Source organism: Mauremys reevesii, linkage group 2 (assembly GCF_016161935.1).
Source record: "Mauremys reevesii isolate NIE-2019 linkage group 2, ASM1616193v1, whole genome shotgun sequence".
In the NCBI taxonomy this organism is placed as follows: domain Eukaryota; kingdom Metazoa; phylum Chordata; order Testudines; family Geoemydidae; genus Mauremys; species Mauremys reevesii.
In genome coordinates, this window is record NC_052624.1 from 175,226,651 (window position 1) to 175,252,654 (window position 26,004).

General features: G+C 45.7%; 1 protein-coding gene across 4 annotated transcripts in view; it reads right to left on the reverse strand.

Moving 5' to 3' along the window:
- Window positions 1-18,616: 18,616 nt before the first annotated feature.
- The window catches only part of MAK (male germ cell associated kinase), a 56,186-nt gene continuing 48,798 nt past the window's right edge, over window positions 18,617-26,004 (reverse strand). For all 4 annotated transcript variants that reach the window (XM_039526741.1, XM_039526742.1, XM_039526739.1 and 1 more), the window contains 2 exons: window positions 25,801-25,908; window positions 18,617-20,653 (listed from right to left, as the gene is read on the reverse strand). In XM_039526741.1, coding sequence (XP_039382675.1) covers window positions 20,499-20,653; window positions 25,801-25,908 — 263 coding nt within the window. In that variant the 3' untranslated portion in view covers window positions 18,617-20,498. The remainder of the gene's footprint in view (window positions 20,654-25,800; window positions 25,909-26,004) is intronic.

The window sequence follows — 26,004 nt, forward strand, 5'->3', positions numbered from 1 at the left end:
GCCACATTTGCAGCATTAGCAGCGCTGCTGGGAGTGATGCATTATGGGCAGCTATCCCAGCATTCAAGTGGCCGCAACATGCTTTTCAAAAGAGGGGGGTGGAGTGGGGTCTAGTGTGACAGGGAACAGGGGCGGAGAGAGAGAGGGGATTTTTGGAGCCAACACTGTGTGTTTAGCTTCCTGACTTGAAAAATCAGAACATGTTTCCAACCCCTTAGTCTTAACTCTTAATTGCAAACAGCCTGCAGCCAACACGACTCCCCGCTGTTTCATTCCCTCCCTGCCTGCAATCTCATCTGATTGTTTACAGCCAGGTACAGATGATCACAGCAAACAGGAGCTCTGTTTGTTTTTTAGATAAGCAGCAACTGCAATGGCAACGGAGCTCCGCACGGAGCTCGTTCACGAGAGAGTAATTTATAAAAGCATTCTGGGATACACCTTATACCCTGGAGGCCAATCACAGCGCTGGTGTGTGGCCACACTTGATGACCAGCGCTGCAGCACCAGCGCTGGAATCTTTATTCCCCATGCTGAGTGAGGTGTACGGCCAGCGCTGCAGCCAGGGAGTTGCAGCGCTGGAAGTGCCCTGCAGGTGTGGCCACTTACTAATTGCAGCGCTGGTGGAGGCTTTCCAGTGCTGCAAATCGCCAGTGTAGCCATACCCTAAGGTAGAGCTGGCCCCAAGGCCTTTGGCTCTTAAAAGGACAGGCCACCCTGTTACACTGGAATTCTTGGCAACTTTCTGTATCAGAGAACCACCCATTTTTAATAGGACCTTAGATGACCTAAATATGAATTAAAAAAATAATCAAATGAATAGAAATAAACGAGTCACATTAGCATATGAGAGGGATTAGAAAGAGTTATATAACTCTGTAGAGGGGCTATGGGTATTATGTACAGCAGTTAGATTGCATCCCAAATCATTTTTATGAAGAAAATGAATCTAGGAAGTGAAGCACTATTCTATTACAGACTAGCTATGTATTCTAGAGCCAGACTGTTCCTTTACAGATAGACAAACACAGCTGAATGAGTCCCATAGTGGAGAGAAGCATGTAGGGGTAGTAGTAGCAGAAAACAAAGTGGATATCTAAACTTCAGACAACTTCTATCAGTGTCTGGCATCATCACAAGAGAGAAGAAGATTTCTTTAGTTAGATTTATTACAGTAGATACAAACCAGGATGGCAGGATCGTAATTGTTTGAGGCATTTTGAGTTAGTTTAATCACATCTGTGCATCTTTCTCTCCTCCTCTAAAGATTGTGTCCTTGCTGTTAATGGAGAATGCTGAAGTTGTAAGGGTGCACGAGTGTGAATTGCACAAGTGTTTTTGTGAATTAAAAGCTGATGAAAACAGTATATTTTTTACACAGTGCTGAATGCGCCCTCTAGCCTGGTTAGTCAGGGTCTGCAGCACATCTTGCTTAATGCAGCTTGCTTCTATATTTAAAATAGAAAGCTAATTGCCTTGTATGATTTTTGGAGTATTGAATTGCAAAGTTACCACACAAACTTATGTATTCTCATTGTGAAAGTGCATCCACACATTTGTTTTTATAGCTCATGAAGCCATTACTGTATCTGTTTCATTTCAGTACCACCCCAGTGCACACCTGGACATCTCTAGGTAACCTGAGCGGGATGAGCTGTGGGTGGAACCATACGACCAAATTTTCAGCACCACTAGATGTGAGTAATCATGAAAATGTAGAAGGGTTCTCTTTGTGAGTGATGTTAAATGAGAACCTCTTATGCTGCATGTAATTTTAAACTGCTTTGTCAGGGCTCTCCCAGAAGAGCATCATTCAAGAATTTCTTTTCAGTCTTCATGGTCCTAAAAGGTGCCATATTTATAGCTTTGAAGAGTGGCTTTCCGTCTATCTACAGGATATTTACAGCACAGGGAGCAACAGTGCATAATTACTTATCTTGCCTCAGTCTGTTCCTGAGGGATCACCTTTTAGGGACAAGAAAGATTTCAGTCTCTGTGCTATTCAGTCCTCAGTTTGTCTCCTGAGGCTACCAGCAGGGCGTGTTTATTGTGAGGGTGCAAGGCCAGCTCCTGGTACCAGTGAAGAAAGCAGGTGCCTGGGGAGGCCAATAGAAAGGGGCGGGCATGTGATTGGGGTGGCACGTCTGGGTCTTCGGTGGCAATTAGGCAGCGGGCTCTTCACTCCCCTTCTTCTTCGGCAGCACTTTAGTGGCAGCTCAATCAGATGTTTTTTTGGGGGGGGTTTCTTTTTTTTCCGCCACTTGTGGTGGTAAAAAAGCTGGAGCCAGCCCTGTGAGGTGGCTTCAGTGAGGCAGACACCTGTTCACTTACTGAGTCAGATCACCCATTTCACACCAGCACTGTCAGATGGTGTTAACGGTCAGTCAGTTCTGACATGTGAGACAACTGAAATGAAAAGTGTGAATATCCTACTGCGATTTTTTTATTCCCTGTCCTGCCACCTGCAGTTACCAAATGTCTTCACATTTAGCTGGTTAGGTAGTGGGTGTATCTATTAATCATCCTTCTAAAAAGGCAGCAATATGCTCTTCCTAACATCCCATGCTAACTTGGACAGTAAGAGAGAGACAAAAAGTTACAGGTGCAACTATACACACACATACACACACCACAAAAATGTTGATGTTATTAACTTAATAGCAATCAATGTAATCCCCAACTTGTTGAATTTATATAACACCTAACTGGGCATAATATTAAGTCTAGGTCAGTTAACTCATTTCTGAAATTTTGAATTCAAAGCTTTTCACAGATAATGGATTTTGCAGTTTGTCTTTTGATTGAGTCTACATAATCATTAAGTGATATACAGCTACCAGTACATTTTTTTAAAAAACCCAATAAGGGCACATTTAAAACCTTTGATCACTGTCAATATTAAAGGAAACCCAGACACCCCTATGATAATTCTTGAAATATATATAGTAAGCTATCCTTATAAAAAAAGCCTTCAAACATGCAGTTTAGCAAAGGCACAGCTTATTGCTCCAAATTGGCACTTAACTGATTACCTCTGTATCTGAACTGATTTTTCAGGCCTAAAGCAGATATTCACATTCAACGTGTGCTCTTCGTGACTGCTGTTTCTGAAATGACTTGTAGAATTTTTTCCCCTCTCATGATGTCTTATTGTTTTGGTTTCTTTACTGTTTGAAGGTGGTGCTGTTCTTCATAATGGCTAGAGATTTTGGTTTTAAATAAGAGTGGGAAAAGTCCTACTGAAGCCAAACTCAGAATAAGATTTCCTAATACAGAGACTGAAAATAACCTGATATGTACCACTTCTGTGGTATGAGAAAATTGTTTGCAATGGTCTTGGAAACCCTAACAATCTTCCACATTCACTGGGAGCTCCTACCCTCCCTAGATGCATTGGGCTTTACAGGTGGCCAATTCTGTATGAAATTCAAGGAAAACTTTTAAAAATATTAACTAAAAACCTGGGCCTTTATCAGGCTATTAGATCCATTGATGCCACTAGGGTTCCATGTAGGCAGACTCTTATGTGGAGCCCATTAACTTCAAAGGATCCAGTTGCAGGATTGGGGCCCAGTATTCCTGCTTAATAAACTATGGTATTTTTAACAACTACCTGTGAAGGAGTGAGCCCCTCCAGCACACCCCCTTGTGGCAATGCAGGTGTGTTGCACTCAGGACCCCTTCAGGTTCTTTCAATCAATTACCAGACTTTGTTTGGTTCAAACACATGCACCCCCTTCATGTGGTCTGAGTTATTAAGTTTTTCTAAAAAGGGGAGTTACTTTGTTAGTTGCCCCATATTGTCTCACACTAGGTCCCCCTAGGAGTTCAGGTCAGCTCTTCATCTCAGTTCAGGAGACCCCCCTGCAACTCCCTGCCTGGAGCTGGGGCTGTGCTTCCAAAGGTCTTTCACACCCTCACAACAAGAGTCCCTCCCAGCTCTCCTCCTTCAAGAGGAGGCTGTCAGGTTATGAGTTAACCAGTTCCCCATCTCTTTTTAAATAGGAATCCTCAGCTCTTCTCCTGGAACAGAGTATACATCCATGAGACAGTCACTCTGTCTCTATGGCAGGACCCCCAGCCTTCCCTTGGAGTTGAGTAATTCAGGCAAGTGTTACCTCTCTCCTTAAACAGGAGTCCTTAGCTGCTCTCCTCCTTGGGCTGTTATGCTTTAGCCAACTTTCTCCCCCCCCCATCCCTACCTGGGCCCCTTTCCCCCAATTAATCCGCAAGCTAGACCAAACCAACAGACAACTCCTACTTGCATCTGTTCTGAGGGTGAAGACACCATTTATGTTGGCCCCCTACCCACAGCTTATCCCCAATTGGTTGAGCGAGAGAGGAGCCTTGACCTACCATCACTGCAAGGCTCTTGGCCCTGGGCCCTTAAAAATATAATGATGTGATTGTCTCCCAAGCACCTCTTATTCCTAGGACTGCTTCCTCTTTATCAATAACCCCTAGGCCTCTGTGTGTGTGAGTGTGTATCAATTCAAACCTTAAAGGGCCAAGCCATGTGTTGGGTGGGCTGACCACTAGGCACCCCTACCCTTAAGAGGGCAGACTACCCTGTCACACTGAGTAACTACAGTGGCAATCCTAAAATATTCTCTGTGCTGTGTAAGACAAAAATCAAAACAAAAAAGAAACCTGTCATATGACTATAAGAGAATGGTTTTGCTTCAGCCTGTGAGGGGGTAATAAGAGGCATCAGATAAAATGTTTACCTTCTGTCTAATATTTTCATGTCTTTTTTAATTTTGAAAAGTCTTGTCTCTCTGTCAACTAACTCCATTTTATGCCCTCATTTTAAAGAACTGTGTTCTATGTTTTTAACTAGTACTTGCTATAAGGCTGCATCAAATGTACTTCAACATACTAATACATAACTGTCCTTTTGTACAGTGGATGCAATCCCTTTTGAAGGCTCCATCCCAAAGCTCAGTGCTTCACTTCGTGTTTTGAAGACATCCCCAACACTGTAAATATGGATGACTTCTAGAATACAGCAGTGGGCACTGTGCCATTTCTTTTGTTCCCGTGAATGTACGCTATAAAGATGAAGGCGTGTGAGAATGTAATGAGCTTTATTCATCAAGAACTGTTTGAAATATCAATGTATTACAACGACTTCAGAAATCTTTGTGAGTAAATATTTGTTTTATTTAAAGGAATCTGCTGGAAAGCAGTTAGGTGTTGGGAAAGTTTTATTCTCATATTTCTTTCCTTCTCCTTCTTTCTTCACCCAGCATACTAAGAAATTGTCTGGGGTTTAATGCTGTGACCCAGAGGTCAGAAGATTCTTTTATTACTTAAAGTTGCTTGTCACGTTAGAAAAATATTTTCCCCTACCTCTTCCTCATACCTGAAAAATAAAGATGTCAGCTCAGATAGACAGCAAGGAAGTTTTGACAATATTAAACAAAATAAATACAAGTCAATTTATGTCCCTTCAAGGACAATTTAAAACAAAACCCCTCATTTTAGAAGAGATAAAAGGAACATTCAGTAGTTCCACTGTACACTTATTCAAGTGTTAGGAATGATGTTGACTAATAATACAGGAAAACAGCCATGAGCACACAATGCACAGTGGCCATGATTAGGAGTTGGGACAAAAACATCTGATTGACTTGGATATAGAAGACAGACCAACATGAATAACATAATGAGAAAAGGGTGGGGGAAACTCAATGGAAGAACTGAACCAAATGTACTTGTGCTATTTATCTCCTGCCTGACACTAATTCTTGTGAAAAGGCTCATTTTTTACTGAAGTGCCCAGGAGAGATGCTGAGCTCTTCTAAGGTGCATTGAGCTCTATGACCTACTGCCATTTATTTTAAGAAATGTTTATTCTGCAATAGGAAGGCAGGCTAAGCAATTGTTCATGCACTTTGTTTAAGAAGTGCTTATATGAAACATTGTTTTACAAGCCTGTAATCCCCAGGAGCATCTCTCTGGCCTAGCAACCCACACAAATCTTTTCCAGGAAAATATTAGTGAGAGAGGCTACCTGAAGCACGTTACTTCTGGTAATTTATTACATAATTAGTATAATGGGAGCAGTTGCGCCTCTTTGTACAGTTGTGAACGTATTTGATGAGGGCCCAAGGGCATTCTTTGTAACTTAGCTTTCACCTAATGGGAGATCTGGCTTCCCACTGGAAGGAAAAATTCATCAAAAACATCTTAAAGTCATAGGTTACCAATTGGTGTAGACTGAGCTACATTGATAAAAATGTTTACTGGAGATGCCTGGGCAGCATAGTTTGTATCTGGCTTTGAACTTTCCCCAGGTTAGGGGCAGGCATTGCACCTGGTGTTTCTGCATCACTGTTTTTCACCTTCCCAACTGTAGAGGAGTATATACACCCTAATAAATTAATATTTTATTTTATTCTAACTATGGGTCCAGTGCTGTGGACTTGACTTAGACAAAATTTCTGTAATATACCAGTAGATGGTGCCTATGTGTGAGCAGCCAAGTCCTGGAAGATCAAGGGCTGAGAGGGGCAAGAAGCTCAAAGATACCATGATCATTGGGAGGAGCTGGAGGGTAAGTGGCATTTGGCTATAAGCAGTGTGTGTTGCGGGGTGGAGGGGGCTTGCTGGAAGGAAGAAGGACGATGTTGTTCTAGGAGCGGGTGCACATGAGCCCAGGGAATAGGACGTGTGATGGACACTGCTAGAGGGGGACGGGTGGTGAACACTTTGGACTTAAATGCACGTGTATCCTGAGGGCAGGGGAAGGCCGAGTAGCTGAGACGCCGGCCCAGACTGAGCAGCCACTGAGCAGCTCCCTCACTGGGCTAGCACATCTCAGCTGTGTGTGCACCACTGATGGGATCAGAGGCCTCGGGTGGGCACTAAAGGTTTTAGGCACCTCCAGGCATGGGGGAAGGGATTGTTCTCTTGTTTTACTGTTATTGAATTCCCTTGAATCCAGTGATGAGCTGCCAAATTTTTAACAACTGGTTCCCTCCTCCCTCCAAAATTTTAACAACGGGTTCCCTCCTCCCCCCCCCGGGGGGGGTCGTGCCCCATCCAACCCCTCATGTTCCTTGACACACACACTCCGAGACCCCTGACCCATCCCCCCCTTCCCTGTCCCCTGACTGCCCCTTGCCGCCACCCAACCCCTCCTCTCATTCTCAATGGCCCCCCAGAACCCCTACCCCATACAACTACCCCTTCTCTCTGTCCCTGAGTGCCCCCACCACCTCATCCAACCCTGCTATTTCCTGACTGCTCCCCGGGACCCTTGCCCCCATTCAATCCCCCTGTTCCCTGCCCTCTGACTGCCCTGACCCCATCCACCCCCACAACCCACCCTCCCTGCCCCCTTACCACACTGCCTGGGGACCGGGTCCACTCTGCCAGGACCACGACCGGCGCGCGAGGCCCAACTCCCGAGCCCGGCCGGACCAGAGCAGGCACCGCTCGGCGGCAGCCGCCGCCCGACTCCCGGGCCGGCACCGGGGCCCAGCCGCCCCAGGGACCCCTGCCCCATCCACCCCCCTTCCCTGTACCCTGAGTACCCTCCGCCGCCCCATCCAACCCCTCCTCTCATTCCTGATGGACCCCCAGGACCCCTGCCCCATCCAACCACCCCTTCTCTCTGTCCCCTGACTTGTTGGGAATGGAATGTGAAATGCTGAGATTGTTTAGGCTTCTGGGACGAGCCGATTACGCTGGGAACTGTGTGTAAGGGCTGGCCTTCAGCCCATTCTCATCGGCCAGCTAATTGTAAATAGGATGATAAGTCAAACAGGTGTTAGGATGATAATTACCCTATGGGGTTACAGCTGCGGCTGTGTTAATTTTTGTTAACCAATTAGCAACTGCTTGCTTGCCTGCTTTAAGAGTATAAAGATGTATGTTGGAGAGAAATAAATGACTTTTGCTGCCAATCAAACTGACTGAAGAGCTTTGTTCATATACGCCTGCGATGCAACACTGACTGCCCCTGGAACCCTTGCCCCTGACTGCCTCCCACCGCCCCATCCAACCCCTGATCCATTCTGACGGCCCCCCCAGGACCCAGGCCCCCGTTCAATCCCCTGTTCCTGCCCTCTGACCCCCACCCCAAACTCCCCTACCCTCTCCCCAACCCCCCCTCCCTGCCCCCTGACCGCGCGGCCGGGACGTGGCGGGGCCGGGACAGGAGTCGCGCGGCCGGAGTCGGAGGATGCGGAGGGAGCCCGGCGGCCGGAGCCAGGTGGCTGGCCGGGTGGAGCCAGGGAGGGCTGCAGCCAGAGCTGGAGCCGGGCAGCCGGGGCCGCCGCCACGCCCAGACCCGCGCTGCGGAGCCCGGCCCCTGGCAAAACAGCAGGGACGGCTGGAGCCACGGGCCAGGCCGGGCTGGAGGTGGGGGCCGTGTCCAGAGCCGAGCGTCCCGGTAGGTGGGGACACGGCAGGGCGGGGGTGCGGCCGAGCCGGGCGGCCGGTGAGGGGTCGGGGGTCGGGACGTGGGGCCGTGCCAGCCGGTGAGGGTCGGGCGGGGACCCGGGATGGGGGCCGGGCGGGTCGTGGCCGGGAACGGGCCGGGGCGTGGGGTGGGGACGCGGCCATGGAGGGTCGGGCGGGGACCCGGGAGGGTGCGGCCAGAGCCGGGCGGCCAGGGAGGGGTTCGGGGTTCGGGATGCGGGCCATGCCGCAGCCAGTGAGGGTCGGGCGGGGACCCGGGAGGGTGCGGCCGAGCCGGGCGGCCGGGAGGGGTTCGGGGGTCGGGGGCGGGGCCGGGAGGGTCGCGGCCGGGACGGGGATGCGGGGCCGTGCCGCAGCCGGTGAGGGTCGGGCGGGGACCCGGGGCCGGGGCCGGGCAGGGTCGCGGCCGAACGCGGGGCCGAACGCGGGGACCCGGGACGGGGCCGGGTGGCCGGGCAGGGTCGCGGCGGGGAGGCGGGACGGGCGCGGCCAGGGACCGGCCGGGGCATACGCCCCCCCCTAGTTTCCTACCTCAGCGTCGTCTTCCTGGGCCGGGGAAGCCTGCTTGCTTCTCAGCCCTCCCAGGCTTCCCGCGCGAACAGCTGATTCGCGGGAAGCCGTGGGGGAGGAGAAGCAAGGAGGAGCTTCATGGTAGGAGGTGGAGGCAGAATTTGCAACGGTTCGCGCGAACCGTTTGCTAAAATTAGACGCCGGACAGAGAACTTTAGCATCCGGCTCTCTGTCCGGCGTCTAATTTTAGCAAACGGTTCGTGCGAACCGTCTGCAGCTCACCCCTGCTTGAATCTCTATCCCCTTTTGGCCTGTTGGTCTGTCCCCGTCCCCTTGTCTAATATTCTTCTATATAATTGGTTTAAACATCCCTCTGCGTGCAATTGATTTTTGTGGCAGGAGTTTCCAGATCCATGTAAGCAAAGGGGACAAATGCCCGACCTGGGGAGGAATAGACTCACTACTTTAGGCTGTCTGTCAGACTCTGTCTGGCACAGGGCCATGAGGGTTGGCATATTGCTTTTCAATGGCAAAACCTGATGTTAATGCAGAGTTCAAGCCATGTGGTGGTACATTGTTCCTGGCTGATGCTGAGTTCAATGAAACTCAAATGTCTGAAAAGCAGGCAATGCACCAGTGAGGTCGCTCTCACAACTTTAACTCTGCCCCTTTCAGCAGTGCCCCAATAACCCTGGTAACATAGACTTGAACTCTGCCAGTTCCATAGTTGCTGAAATGTACAAGCGCTTCCCTCTCATCCACTGGATTCCCCCTAGCATGACCAGGGGCAGGAGGGGGCGAGGGAGCAAAGAGAAAGGCCCTGGGCTGTCATATAGGGTGACCAGATGTCCTGATTTTATAGAGACAGTTCCGATTTTGGGGTCTTTTTCTTATATAGGCTCCTATTACCCCCCACCCTGTCCCAATTTTTCACACTGCCTGTCTGGTCACCCTACTGTCAGACCATCCTCACTCAGGGCTGCTCTGCTGGCTTGTCCATAAAGCTTGGACAAGATGTTGCACATGTGAACCAGAGTCTCCTAGGACCTGATATACAAGAGGCTGGAGCAGGCTGCACCCAGCCCTGGGCAGGCAGGAAGGCTGGGGACAATCTCCTACTTCGCACCCAGCACTGGGAAGGATGCTTAGTCAGTGCTGCTTGGCTGCCCTTCACCCAAGGCAGCCTCCAGGTGCTGCATGGCTTGGCTAGCTCCTGCTGCAACCTGCCCTGCCGCGGGAGGGGCCCAGCTTAGAACGTTAGGTCCCGTAATGTTTGGGGCGAGCGTTCTATGGTAGCTTAGGCAAGAGCAAGTTTAGTTCGGGCCTGGGGTGCGGGGCTGCGGTACTGCAGGCACTGGCGCGTGTCTGCCTGTGGACTGGCTGCTCGGAGCTCTAGTGGGTTGTGCTAGGCGAGGGTGGGGGAGAAGAGGAGCTGAGCCAAGCATTGGGAGGCGCTAAGCCACGCTGTGCAGGGGCGGGGCAGGGCAGGTGGATGAGTGGCGTGGGGGAGATGGGATGGGGGTGCTGAGCCAGATTGTGCAGGAGGTCCGATGGGGGGAACTGGACTGTGCCAAGTTATGTGGGCTGGGAGGAGGTGCCAGTATTCAGGAGTGAGGTGCCTTGTGTGTTGCAGTTGGGGACCCCAGACTCTGGAGATGGTGACGTTCCCCTCTGGTCACGCCTGGTTCCTTGCCTGGCCAGGGCAGGACTGTTCTGAATTTGCTTCGCGAGTTGCTTTCCTGTAGTCACTCTGCATCCCTCTGGGCAGGGGCGGCTCTAGGATTTCCGCCGCCCCAAGCAGGGCGCCACGCCACGGGGGGCGCTCTGCCGGTCGCCGGTCCTGCGGCGCCGGTGGACATCTCGCAGACGTGCCTGCGGAGGGTCCACTGCTCCCGCGGCTCCGGTGGACCTCCCGCAGGCACGCCTGCGGATGCTCCACTGGAGCCGCGGGACCAGCGGACCTTCCGCAGGCATGCCTGCGGGAGGTCCGCCGGAGCCGCCTGCCGCCCTCCCGTGGGACGCTGCCCCAAGCGCGCGCTTGGCGCGCTGGGGTCTGGAGCCGGCCCTGCCTGTGGGGTGATCGCAGGGGTCTGTCAACCCATCTTACAGAACCAAGCCTCAACCAGCCCCCACCTCTGAGTTTCCCCAGACTGGAGGGAGGTTTGGATCCAGATTTGTGGCTGTCGCCTGTGTGTGTACTGGGCTGAACCCAAACCTAGATCCAGACACCCCTGAGCCTGGAAAAAGTTCAGATCCAGATCTGATCATGGCAAAATGGCCCAGCCTCTGGCTTTTCAGGGAAGTTCTGGGCTAGAGCTATTGCAGGATGACAAGGTTTTTTACCCCTTACGTTGTCATTATAGGGAATTGCTTAAGATGCTTGACACGGAAACATTACCAATGGCCTCTGTTAAGGAGCAGCTTCAGTGCATCTGTCTCAAACCATTAGACACCGGCAGTCCTTGAGAGCACATTTGTCTCCTCTAGCACTTCTTCTGAGGCTTTAGATTCCATTTAAAATCGAGTTCAGTTTGTATACTTATGTGTTTGACACTTTCTTGCTCTGTGTTAGTGCAGGGCCATGCACTTCCCATATACCCAGATGTGTTGTTAGGATGCCAGGTTTGAAGTATTTATTTTCTGACTTTGCAGTATTTGTTTTTAGGTAAATTGTCTCTATTTTTAGGAGTAAAAATTATTTCTTATTATTAAGGATTAATCACAGTTAACTCACATGATTAACTCAAAAAAATTAATTGTGATTAATCACAGTGTTAATCGCACTGTTAAACAATAGAATACTAGTTGAAATTTATTAAATATTTTGGATGTTTTTCTACATTTTCATTAGGGATGTGTAGCAGGGTGGACTGCTACTCCTGCCCTGAAGGGTTAAAAACAGCCCTGAGAGGGGAATGTGGCTGGAGAAAGCAGCTTTTAAGCTGGGCTGAATGGGAAGTGGCTGCAGCTGGGCCACGCCCCAATCAGGCCCAGCTGGCCCCTATAAGAGGCTATGAGCCAGAAGCCCAAATAGACAGTTTCTCGCTAGCTGTAGAGGGAGATGGGCTTGGCTGCAGGGAGCTAGACTGAGTACCTGAGTGGAACAGGGCTGGGGAAGGGCTGATACTGCAGTCTGCCCCAGGATGTGGGGCTAGACAATGACTGGCAGTAGCCATACACTGAGGCAAGGTGGGGATAGAGGGTGGGGGCTCCCTGGGGAGGGGAGACCCTGAGAGAAAGGGGTTACTGCCAGGGGGCAGCACCCCATGTGAAAGGGCACCGGGGTCCAGGGAGGGACTCGAGCCAGGGAACAGGCGGATCACTGGCCTGCAGAGGGCACTCCATGCTGGAAACCGAGCTAATTCCCTGGACTCACCAGCAGGAGGCGCCACAGGGGTGAGTCCGGCCCATTTACAAGATGTAAAAGGTAAACCAGTTAATCGGTAAGCATTAGGCTTACCATTAACTGGACCATAACCATTTACCCCAGCGCCGGTCAGCCATGCTGGGCTAGCTGGCTAGAGCTGTGTCGGGCCAGCGGGCAGGCAGGACCCCGGGTGCATTGGGCCTGGAGATCTGGAGTGGCCCCAGCCCTGGCTTTGCCAGGCCTTTGGGACCCCAGGCTTGCAGCCTCAGTGGGATCTCAGCCCCCCTGCGTTGGCCTGCCTGAGTGACCTCTGCTAATGGTTAACTGGTTAAACGATATAATTTTAATAGTTTAACTGATTAACTTTTTTAACTGATACAGTATTTACATCCCTAATTTTCATATATATTGTATTGTGTGTTGTAATTGAAATCAGTGTATATTATTTTTATTACAAATATTTGCACTGTAAAATGATAAAAGAAATAGTACTGTTCAATTCACCTTAAACAAGTACTGTAGTGCAATCTTTTTTTTGTGAAAATGCAGCTTACAAATGTAGATTTTTTTTTTGTTACATAACTGCACTCAAAATTAAAATATAAAACTTTAGAGCCTACAAGTCCACTCAGTCCTACTTCTTGTTCAGCCAATCGCTAAGACAGGCAAGTTTGTTTACATTTACAGGAGATAATGCTGCCCACTTCTTATTTACAATGTCACCAGAAAGTGAGAACAGGCATTTGCATGGTACTTTTGTAGCCGATGTTGCAAGATATTTACATGCCAGCTGTGCTAAAGATTCATATGTCCCTTCATGCTTCAGCCACCATTCCAGAAGACATGCATCCATGCCAATGACACTTGTTAAAAAATAATGCATTAATTAAATTTGTGATTGAACTTCTTGGGGTAGAATTGAACAGGGGCAGCTCTAGACATTTCGCCGCCCCAAGCACGGCAGCATGCCGCGGGGGGGTGCTCTGCCGGTTGCCAGGAGGGCGGCAGGCAGCTCCGGTGGACCTCCCGCAGGCGTGCCTGTGGAGGGTCCGCTGGTTCCGCGGTCCGCTGGTCCCGTGGCTTTAGTGGACCTCCCGCAGGCACGCCTGCAGGAGGTCCACCGGAGCCGCGGGACCAGCGGACCCTCCGCAGGCACGCCTGCAGGAAGTCCACCGGAGCTGCCTGCCGCCCTCCCGGCGACCAGCAGAGCACTCCTCGCGGCATGCCGCCCCAAGCACGCGCTTGGCGTGCTGGGGCCTAGAGCCGCCCCTGAAATTGTACGTCCCCTGCTTTGTTTTACCCACATTGTGCCATATATTTAATGTTATAATATTTCAGCAGTCTCGGATGAAATTACTTCCTTACTTCTGTGCTGCTGCCTTCACAGCTGGGCAGCTGGAGAGTGGCATCTGCTTGCCAAGGGCCTAGCTCTGAAGGCAGCAGTGCAGAAGTAAGGGTAGCAATACCATACCATGTCATCCTTACTTCTGTGCTGCTGCTGACAGTAGCTTTGCCTTCAGTCACCCAGCTCTGAAGGCAGCACTACCACCAGCAGCAGCACAGAAGTAAGGGTGGCAATACCACGACCCCCCGCCTACAATAATCTTGCAACCCTCCGCTGCCCCCTACAGTTACAATACCATGAAATTTCAGATTTAAATATCTAAAATCATTAAATTTGCAATTTTAAAAATCCTATGACCATGAAACTGACCAAGATGGACGATGAATTTGGTAGGGACATAACAATGTAGTTCTTACACAGCACTCCGTATCTTCAAAGCGCTTTACAAACATCCTCAGAACAACCTTGGGAGATAGAAAATACTATCCCTGTTTAACAGATGAGGAGAACCTGAGTGAAACAATTCCAGTGATTTCCCCAAGGACTCAGAGTCAGTGCCACAGCAGGGATTAGAATAGCATTTCTTTTCAACAGAGGAGCACATTTACTAGGGAACGCTAGGAGGTGAGAGCATATTCAGGTAGTAAAAGATAAGGGAACAATGTTAACTTTTCCAGACTAGTTTGTATATACATTTATTGATGGGTTTTTTTGTTTGTTTTTGTTTTTGTGTCTAATGAAATAGCCAAGTCAATTTACTTGGTACCATTATTTATCGTCTTCTGCTAGCATGTCAGACACACACCACTGAAGACAGGGGTGGCTCCAAGCACCAGTGCACCAAGGGTGGCAAGCCACGGGGAGCGGCCTGCCAGTCACTGTGAGGGGAGCAGGCAAGCTGACTTCAGCGGCGTTTCTGCCAGAGGTCCGACGGTCCCACGGCTTCGGCAGCAATTCGGTGGCGGGAACACCCAAGGCACAGGACCAGCAGGCCTCCCGCAGGCATGCCGCCGAAGGCTGCCTCATTGCCGTGCTTGGGGTGGCAAAATACAAGAGCCGCCCCTCATTGAAGACATACTTCATGTCTTTCTATCAGTTGCATCTGGTGTAGTAAGATGAGGCCTTGAAACCATAAACCTTTGAATCAGAGCCACAGTACGAGGCCTAAAGCCTGAGCTAAAGTAATGGTCAAGACTTTGCTAACTTAAAGCAAAGTGAAGCTGTGAGCCAGAGGCAGGCCCTGCTCACAGAAGCTGGCAAGGAAAGGGCTGATGCTGCAAGAAGATACGTACCTAAAAGGTACTGGACACTAGATATCAGAACACTCCAATACTTGCACATTCCACACACACAACAAGGAACAAGCTGACCCATCTTAAAGACAGGGGCAAAAGGGTAAGATGATGGATAGAGTTGTTTTGTTTGAACCAACATGTAGAAGGTAAGAGGCGGCACCTTACTGCGTAAAGAGGTTGTACCTTGTTACATAGAGGGGTTGCACCTCAATATGTCAGGAATGATGTGTAACTTGTTTGTACCTGCGTATAAGAATACATCTCTGGGGCGGTGTCTTTGGGGCAGTGGAAAGTCCCACCACTGACTGAGCTGTGTGCATTGTCAGGGAGCACATATTTGTAGTATATCCTGTAGAGTCTGTTGGAAACTATTTCTGTGCTTCTTTTGACAATAAACTTGTCTAGGTGCCTTCATACCTTATCGGAGTCTGTGGTCAGTGGGGGTTCTCTCGGGGTCTGCTGTGTTAGCGATCTGCAGAGCCGGGGCAGCACACGGAGGGAACACACGCACGCAGCTGACAGTTATCAACATTGGATAGAACAGAGCATTACACTAGTGGCACCTGACATCATCTGGAACCTTGCCTGGAATTATGGAAATGAGATTTTATAACTCCAGAACATAAGAACGGCCATACTGGGTCAGACCAAAGGTCCATCTAGCCTAGTATCCTGTCTTCCAACAGTAGCCAATGCCAGGTACCCCAGAGGGAATGAACAGAACAGGTAATCATCAAGTGATCCATTCCCATCTTCTGGCAAACAGAGGCTAGGGACACCATCCCTGCCCATCCTGGCTAATAGCCATTGATGGACCTATTCTCCATGAATTTATCTAGGTTTTTTTTTAACCCCATTATAGTCTTGGCCTTCACAACATCCTCTGGCAAAGAGTTCCACAGGTTGACTGTGCAACATCTGAAGAAATACTTACTTTTGTTTGTTTTAAACCTGCTGCCTATTAATTTCATTTGGTAACCCCTAGTTCTTGTGTTATGAGGAGTAAATAACACTTTATTTACTTTCTCTACACCAGTCATGATTTTATAGACTTCAGTCATAACTTCCCTTAGTCATCTCTTTTCCAAGCTGAAAAGTCCCAGTCTTATTAATCTCTCCTCATATGGAAGCCATTCCATACCCCTAATAATTTTTGTTGCCCTTTTCTGAACCCTTTCGAATTCCAAAATATCTTTTTTGAGATGAGGTGATCACATCTGCATGCAGTATTCAAGATGTGGGCGTACCATGGATTTATATAAAGGCAATATGATCTTTTCTGTCTTATCTATCCCTTTTCTTAATGATTCCCAACAATCTGTTCACTGAAAATTCATGCCTGCAGGATTAATTGCTGATGCCATGTCCCTGTCCTTGTTCATATTTTTGAATGACCCTTTTGTTGAATTATATGTGGACTATGTTATGTGTGTGTTAAGGTTCAATAAAACCAAATCACTTCAATTTTCTTCTTGCTCTTGTGTTTTTGGGGATTTTTTTTTTAAACTTCAATGAACTTAGTGTTTTCCTTTCAACAGTCTATTAATGGTTGGGTGACTTGGATTGCAGATGATGGACAAACCTCTCCAGCCATAATTATGCATAATCACATGACTTAAAATATGGGAAGCCTGAAAATGCAGCTGCATGATCATACAACATAAAACAAGCAGAAAGGACACAACTATTCTTGCATCAATCTTACCCTGGTATTTGTGGGTTTTTCCCCATAAAGGGTGAGGCTATTTCTGTCTTTAAAATTGGCATTTGTCTTAACATTTTCAGTACATTATCCTCATTGTGAAGCAAGAAACTAGGCTATAATATAAAGGCAGGCTCTGATCCTGCAATTGACTGCACATGGGTGCCCCCAAGCACAGTAAACTGCAGGATTGAGATCTCACTTTCTCACAGCACATCCCTCATCTTGAAATCCCTACCCCACATTTGGGACACTCTATATCTTTAAGACAATAGGTATAAATGGGAGAGAGAAGCTACCAACATACTACTACTAATCACTATGTACAATGTGCTTTAGCAGGAAGGGATAGCTTAGTGGTTTGTGCATTGGCCTGCTATACCCGGGGTTGTGAATTCAATCCTTGAAGGGGCCACTTAGGGAATCTGGGGCAAAAATCAGTACTTGGTCCTGCTAGTGAAGGCAGGGGGCTAGACTCAACTCAATGACCTTCCAGTTCTAGGAGATAGGTATATCTCCTATTATTATTATGTTTTCATTGCATTGTTTTCACCTTTTCACTCCACCCCAATTTGTCTGTTTCATTCTGCCATATACCTACAACATAAGCTCCCTTGGGCAGTGACTCTTTTTTTAGAATGTATTTAGACAGGGCCTACCACAGAGGAGCCCCACGCAAGGATCAGAGCCTGTTGGTGCTACTGCACTATTGAATAATAATGGAAAAGCAAGCATACAATTGTCAGCAAGAGTGCCAGATTAAATACTGTACCTTTCATTTTGATATGGTATCTTTCAAGAATGTATCCCAACATGCCTAATCTGACAATGTTTGAAGTACAGGTGTGTGTTGCTTTAAAATCAGATGCATTTTTTTTGCACCTCTGAAATTAAATGAAGGGTCACTTAGATTTATTAGTAAGATTTATGTTCAATTAGTTATATGTTGTGAAATGTTTTTTTTATTGCTTGTCTGGACTAGTGCAGTTTTGTGGCTTTCCTACACTGTGTGCATGGGTATATTTTGTGAAAATGAAAGTCATTGCAGTGGGCTGGTATTTACATAAGAACCATCCCCCCCCTTCCCAACCACTAAGTGGAAAAGGAAAAAAATGAGTGCAGATTATAATCTGTTATCATTGTTATCAAGGGCTAACAGTTTGCAAAGAGGCAAGGTCTGTTACAGATTTGAGCAAACTACATGTGCTCTGTAGGATACATATGCAGGTGGGTGTACTTTAAGGTGGACTTCAACACTTTAAACAAACTGAACAAAATATGAATGAAGACTAAGGAGGACTGGATTCACAAAAGGACAAACTCTGAACTGCCAAATTAAGTGCCTAAATCCCAGAACCAGGCCTCACTGGATTATAATGTGTGGATAACTTCTAAAATTTTGTTCAGTAGCTATCATTAAACACTACTCTCCATTGTTCCACAAAACTGGAAAATGAAGAGTTAAATGTTGTTGTGGCTGCGTTTTCACCCCTAATAAAATCTAGGAGGCAGTTTCAATTCCAAACTGCTGCAAGTAGCAGCTCGTTGCATGTTCAGGCGAAGCAATAGCCACCCAAGTGGAGACTGAGTGGAGAAAATATTGGGCTTTATTTTGTTTTGTTTTGTTTCATTTATTAACCATTTTTGTGGCGTTTACACTCACATTTTTAAAGCAATGTTCATGATTTCGAGGACACGCATGCTTTAACAGTTCAGTACATTCAAGACATCATCATGTTTGGGTTATGGTTGTTTGACCATATCAGCTGCTAGTTTCATTTGCATGGCTGTAAATATGTTCTGATCACATAAAAGCAGCAGGTGGCATGTATATTAATGACAACAGATATTTTAGTTTTTCAGAATCTCTTGGCCTAAGTGACTTTTCACTGGCCATTTATGTTTTTTTGACTTAACTATAAAAAAATTGTTTAAAAAACAATAAATAAAGACTGTAAACCACTATCTTGTACTCCCCTGAGAAGTGATCTTTATTATGAAGTCAGTGCTTTCCAATTCACAGTGCACTAATGAACCAGGCCTGTTTTGAAAGTCTGTCTGTCCTTTAGTAACATAACCAGTAATTAAATAGCATATTAAAAACTGCCTTTAAATAATACAAGGAAGATTAGTTTTGAAGGACTGACAAACCAGTAAAGAAAAACACAACATGGGATTGAAGTCCTCTGTAGTAAATACTAATCAGAAATTCCTACATCACACTATAGATACTATTAATAACTTTTCCAGTATTACATGGTGACATTTTATTTAGCTACTATTTAGGGTGAAGTTTTCATAGCAAAATAATTTACTTTTTATGGCTAGTCTGCCTCTGATTAAATTGAGCACCTGTAAATTACATAACCACTGGATTATGGCAAATTAGGTCTACAAGAAGAACTAAAAATTTTTATACACTCATAAAATCTATACAAAATACTTTTTACAATACTTGGATCAATCCATAACTGTACTTTTAAAAGGTATAAAAATTGAGTGCATACATATTTAGGACTTTAAAATGGCAGATTTAATGTAGCTATTAAGTCTACAATTTCTACTTTAAATGCAGGTTTCAACAGCACACATCCCAGGATAACATTTTAAAAAACCCCAACAGCTTCTTGGAAGATATAAAGTCCTTGATTTAGCATATTAAAATATAACCTATTAGAAGAAATGTGTTGTTGATGGACAAGTTTATAGATCTTTGACTATTGCATACCTCCTACTGGCATCAGAGGAGTTTGTATACTTATTAGAAACAAGGAGTTGGATCCTTACTTCAATAAGGAAAACAATCTTAAAATGTTTCTTCCACTAACAGTCTCATTTCCAGTCTTATGTAGTTTGGTGAATTTTTGTAAGTAGTGGGGAATTCTATAGTTTAATTTTATGGTCACTAAGAAAAGACACTACAGTTCAATGGGAGTTAACTAACCAGTTAGCTAGTGTTTTGGTGAATTAGCCAGTCAATAAGCCAAATATACTGTGTAACTGATTCTTTGTAACCTCATTAAGACTTCAACTGGGCAATGGGGGGGAGGGGAAGCTACAGAACTGTGGCCTAATCTACACATAGCTTAATTATAATAGTAGGTTTTTAAAAAAAGTCTTGGGGTACCTTGGCCCCATGACTGTAGCATTCACTGCTTGGTAAGTTGTGTTCCAAAACTCCCATCACTACACCACTTAGGGCTAAATAAAGCAACCCTTTCTCTTGTTGGTGAGTATTTACACACAAATAGTTCCATGGCTTGCTTGTAGGAGTAAGTGCTCACCAATGTATACAATTGTGCAGAGACTATCCCTAAGGAAACACCAAACATATCTAGCTCAGTGCTGGGACCTTTGTTTAGCTAGCAACACAGCATATCTTTCTCCTCAGAACACTATTTGTGCTTTCACTGTTCAACTTCATAGAAAGGAACTTGCACAAGGAAGCAGCATCCATTCAGAAGCCAGTTGTTACTTCACAAATCACCAGTGCAGGATTACTCATATAGGACAAATTAAAGTCAAGCAATTTTAAGAGTGTACGGGGCAGCAGTTGGGTCTACAGAAAGTTTTCTAATAAAATGTACACTTTTTCTATTAGTAGTTCAAATACTCAATTTTGGCAAGATGCTATATACACTATTTCATAAAATCCCATCTTTTAGCCAGTGTTTTGAATATTGCTATGTAAAATGTATTTTATTACCTGTAGAAGAAATAAAATACAAGATCTCCAATCTTTCTATTGTTGCACAGGCTTAACAGAAATTAAGGGAAATACGCATTTCAGATTCCCAGTGTAGGATGACAATGTAGCTTGCATGAAAAGTGCACCATGAGACAGGGCTTCTATCGATGTCCTCCATATTTGGCCACCCAGTCTGTTCTTCCATGTACTGGCTGAATTGGAGGTGGGCGGGTCAGGATATTCATGTTTTTTGCAGCTGGATTGTAAGTAGGGCCTGGTAATTGAGCACGAGCAGCTTTGGTTTTCCAAGAATAATCTGAAACAAACAATCAAAAGGTCAGAAGCAGTGGGGATGAGAAGTTATATCTCTCACCATTTTAAAGGAGAAAATATCCAAAGCTTAACTATTTCTGACTCATGGAATTAAAAGGTGCTAACAGTCCTGTGCTGTTCTCAGTAGAAGGTTGTTCAGTGCGACTGATCGTGAAATACTAACTGGGTTACTGCACTTGCACAATAAAAGAACTATTAAACTAGGCAGTGGTGGCTATATAAGGTTTCTATCAAGTCTAAAGCAAGTTTCCCAAAGTGTCTTACCTTACATGGATACCAGAGAGGCAAATATATTATGATGTGTCTTACTGGCAACTTTCAGCTGACAAGCACTTTTTTTTTTTGGGGGCAATGGTCTCTGTTAAAATGTGTTGAGATTGAAATTTAGTTCAAAATTGGATCTTACAGCATATATACACACATATCTGCACTGTGGATACTGTTGTCACTGAAAATGGGTGTTTACTCGTCTGATAACTGAGTCTCTTAACTTGTTTGAAAATGTTAACGTTTTTTATTGAGTGTTGGTCAGATTTGTCAAGAATCAAAATGGCCTCTGCTGGAACACTCACCTCTCCTGAAGACCCTCTCACTTTGTACTTCTGTGACTATTTCCTTGGTTCTCCTCCTCCTCCTCCTTAGCTGAGAGCTCCGACAGTATTACTATTGCTGGATTCTCTCTCTCTCCTCCTTTCCCATCCCCCTGTTGATGTTCTCAAGCTTTGTCATTGATCTTCCTATTTTTTCGCTCTACGTTTGCATCCGGGTGATCTCAACTCCTATGATCTCTCATATCACCTCTTTCAAATCTACCTCTGCATCCCTATTCTCTCAGTCCAGACTTCCCTCTCTATGTTTTTCTTATACATCCTTTTGGATGTTTTGCCACTTCTCAAGCGTAACATGGTTAAAACAGAACTAAACTTTACTGCTAATTCAATTCCCTTCCTTTTTTTTCAGTGATCATTGTCAACTCTGTGCTCTAGATCACTGAAGCTCACAACTTTGAGGATATTTGTGATTCTTCCCTTTCTTTATTTTTTTCTTCCCAGCTGTAGCCCATCACTCCTTCCTCTACAACATTCCTCATATATGCCCTATCCCTTTTACTCCTACCACTAAAATATTGTTCCATGGCTTGGTGCTTTCTCATCTGGACTACTGTAACCTACTCTCTGGCCTTCCTAATTCTCTTCATTCTATCTATCCAATATGAGGCAGACAAAATAATCTATTTTCCCTGCTGCTACAGCCAAATCACACTTCTCCCATTTGAATCACTTCACTTGCTCCCTGTATTTTTCAACATCAAGTTGCAACTGCCCTACACAGTTGAGGATTCATGCATTTAGCAGAGGCCACCTCAAGGAAGTGAAACTGGGGGACATATCTTCCCCCAAGTACTATTTCCATTGTGAATTCTATTGGCGATAATGTTGTTCCTTTTAGCATTAAATACTGCTCTGTGCCTTCTACCCCTCCCCAGAGAGGAGGTTAGTGGCAACATGGCTTCAAATTGAATTCTGTTGGCAGTGGGGAAGGAGGCCAAGTAGTCATGTATAAGGGCTGGCCCTTTGCATGTATGACTTATAGTCTGGGAGCCAAATGCAAGGTTTTAGCAGTTCTTTGTTTTAGCGTCCATACATTTGTTTGTGGATTCTGATTTTCAAAACCCTAAATTCAAAGACCATGTCACTGTTGGTCATTTTGAAATATGAGCACTTATTACCACCTCCCATGCTGATCCACAAAACCAGGTTACAATGAAACTACTTTAATTGAATTTCAATTTTTTTTTATTAAAACTTCACACTAATAGTTTATTATGGAACATGATTACCTAGGAGGTACATATGTTATTTCTGTATTTGTGCCTATATTAGCAGTATAACTGCTATAATGCCCCCTCCTCCACTGAAGCAAGACACAAGACATTCCTCCTGGCACAACCACAGCATGCAGAAAACCACCAAACAGATCAAGAAGACTGACACGGCAGAGCCAATCAAATACAATTTACATATTGAGCATTACAGTGGTCCAAAGAAAGCCAGACATGCCCATGGAGGCAGCGTGAAAATTTGTGTCACCCTTAAAGGGGCTTAATCATAGAATTAGCACAGTGGTTTTCTCCAAGATATACTTGCTTCTGCGCCTGACAAAGTGGGTATTCACCCACGAAAGCTTATGCTCCAATACTTCCGTTAGTCTATAAGGTGCCACAGGACTCTTTGTTGCTTTTTACAGATCCAGACTAACATGACTACCCCTCTGATACTTGCTCCTGAAGGTTGCCCGGAGTTCAATGGATACAATACATAGCTTTGCTGAGAGCAAGGATGCGCTCTCATGCAAAAAACCGAAGCTGTATACATGCCTCTTACTGACATGACAGCACCTGAGCCAGACACAATGCCGACAGCCTTTTTGGCTGGTTAATTTTAGCTAATTTTTTCTTTACCTTTTAATGTCACTGATGGTAAAAATATATGATAGGCAGAATAAATGAAGACATGAAAACAGATGAGAGCACAATTATTTTCGAAAATAAAAGGAAGCAACAAGAACAGAAGCTTATGTTATGGGGAGAAGAAAGTAATGTGCTACAAAAATAGTAGTATTCTAACCAGATAAGTTAGGGAGAGAAAAAAATGGTTAGGGCATCCAGTTCATTAATATCTATCTGCCAACACAGTACTGTCCCCTACAGTCGGTATTATTACGATTTTGTTCTAGTCTAGTTTTAAATGTCCCAAGCAATGGGCTTCCTCTACTTCTCCACAGAGATATTTCCATAGCCTAATTCATTATTAATTCATTCAATATCTTTCTAGTGCCCAGAATGTGATGTCTATTACAGATGAGATGAGGTAACAGTTATATGCAGTGAAATTTTGTATTGGTCTTAAACTGCTAAATACATAAATACTGCATGATAAAATAACAGTTCCTTTCACATATGCTTTAATACAAAGCAGAACTACATCATTCATCATTCCATTATTCATTCATTAGGCCATCCCGCCCCATCAACCACCAGCCACAACCAACATCTGATCAGGCATTCCTTCCAGCTGGGGCCATTCTATCAGGTTTTTTCCTTTGGTTGCTTTTTTTGCTAATTTTTTCGCTTTCGCTTTCCTGGTCTTTGCTTTCCTGCCTTCTTTTTTGCCTTGCCTGTTGCTGTGTGTGGCTGCTTGTTTTGGTGCTGTTTGTTGGCATGTCCCCTGTGTTCTCCTTCTCCTTTCCCTCCCTTCCTTTTTGTTCCTCCCTCTGTCCCTGATGGGAGGCAAGATGTGGGTGGATACTGATGTGGACTGGGACTTGGATCTGGAGAATCCTGGTCTGGACTGCTCTCTCTGAGGTGTTTGTTTGGTGGTCCTCATTGTTTTGCTCCTCTTTCAGGTTTCCCTCCCAGTTTCAGCTCCATACAGTAGGAAGGATGCTCCAGAATTGCTCTTAGACAGTCTCATCTCCTCTCTCCAGCTGTTCTCTCTCTCTGCCTCTTGCCTGCTGCTCCTTGCTCAATCCTTACTTTGTGCCACTGTCCTGCCACGATGCTGCTGGGTAGGATGGTGATGCTAGGTAGGTAGGACTTCACTTTTTTTGGGCTGTTCCATTTGCTGATGGAATTGATCTGTTGGATTGATTGATTGGATTGTGTCCTTGTCTTGTTTGTGTGGATTGTGAGGCCAACCTGCTGGCTGGTGCTTCTGCCTCTGCATCTCTCTCATCTGCTGTGCTGCAGTGCAAAGGGCAAAGTCAAGGTCGTCAAAGTCCAGGTCATCAAGGGGTTGGTCCATTCATCCTCATCCATTTCTCATTCCTACGCTGGTGGATGTCTTCATCCAATAAGAGAGAGAGAAGAGAGAAAGTGACAACCAAGCATCCTGTGCTCCTCTTCCTGGTCGGAAGCTGTGCTGTTTGTGAGCTGCCTCCGTGGATCACTCAGTGTATGCCATGATGAATTTGATTGTTGGGTGACCACCTTTGCTGTGATGATGTGCGAAGAGAAGGAGCAGGTCTCTGGTCTCGATCCATCCGATCCATCTCTTTCATAGTCAGTCTTGATGATGTACAAGAGGAGTTCCACTCCAGACTGACTGACATATGATGAGCTGCTACCATGTCTCCATGATCTCTTCTCTCTGAAACCTGCCCTGCCTTCCTCTTCTAGCTGTGTGGATCATCTCATTCCTTTCTTCTCTCTAAGAGGACTGACCTTCCTCCCCTCCTGGACGACAGGTGGTGATTCCTCTATAGGCACACAGTTTGCTGTCTCCTTTCTCTTTGATTTTGATGAGATATCCTCTTTCCAGTCAGCCGGAATCACTTCTTTTTCTTTTCCATTTTTTCAAGAGGGGGGGCAGCATTTCCAGAGGGCAGCAGGTCTGCTTTCCTCTGCTCTCTGCTGATATCGTCACCAGGTCGCGCTTCTTCCTTTTTTCATCATGGTGATGGCTTTTCTGATCTCGTCTCTGGGTTGGTTTATCAAATTGATTGGGAGGAACTACATCAACTGTAGTTATAACCAGTCATTTATATTACAGAAAACAGAAGTCAGACAAAATAGCCTAGCTACTTTGAAATGTTCTATTAACACAGCAGCATTATTCTTCAAAGAATATATTCTCATCAAAGAATATATTCTCATCTCAAAGCCCAAGGATTTACATGACCAACTCCCACACAATGAGATAAAAATACAAAAAAAACCCATCTTAAATGCCCATGCAAGGAGACCAGTTAAAACACGCTGTTTAGCAGAGGGTCCTTTATTTAAAAAATTATGAAAAATAATGCTGAAAACTTTGGGGCTACTTTAAGATGGAAGCTTAAAAATTGGAATTTATTACTGATACATGTACCTGACCTTGTTAGTGGAAGGTCCATGCCATTTTGAAATGGTAACCAGTCAGATCCTCAGTAAATGCCAATCAGCATAGCTTCATTGTGTTATGTCAATTTAGATCAACTGATTTACACCATTACAGATCCAGTCCAACATATCAAGTATATATATATATAAAAAAACCCTCTTAAAAACCCTCCTTGGAAATTATGGGAATTGAATATCATTCCCTGTGCTTATGGTGCACTACATGATAAGGTTATGGAGATGCTTCTTACCTGATGCTGATGCACCAAGAGGAGCTAGTTGTATCCTTTGTCCAGCAGATCCAACTTCTTTTTTATGAAAGGAAGGGATATATCCTCCAGACGGGTTGTAAGCAGCACCTACAAAGCCAAGATTTTCATAGAATCATAGAAGGGATAGCCAAGATTTTCATAGAATCACTGGAAGGGACCTTGAGAGGTCATCTAGTCCAGCCC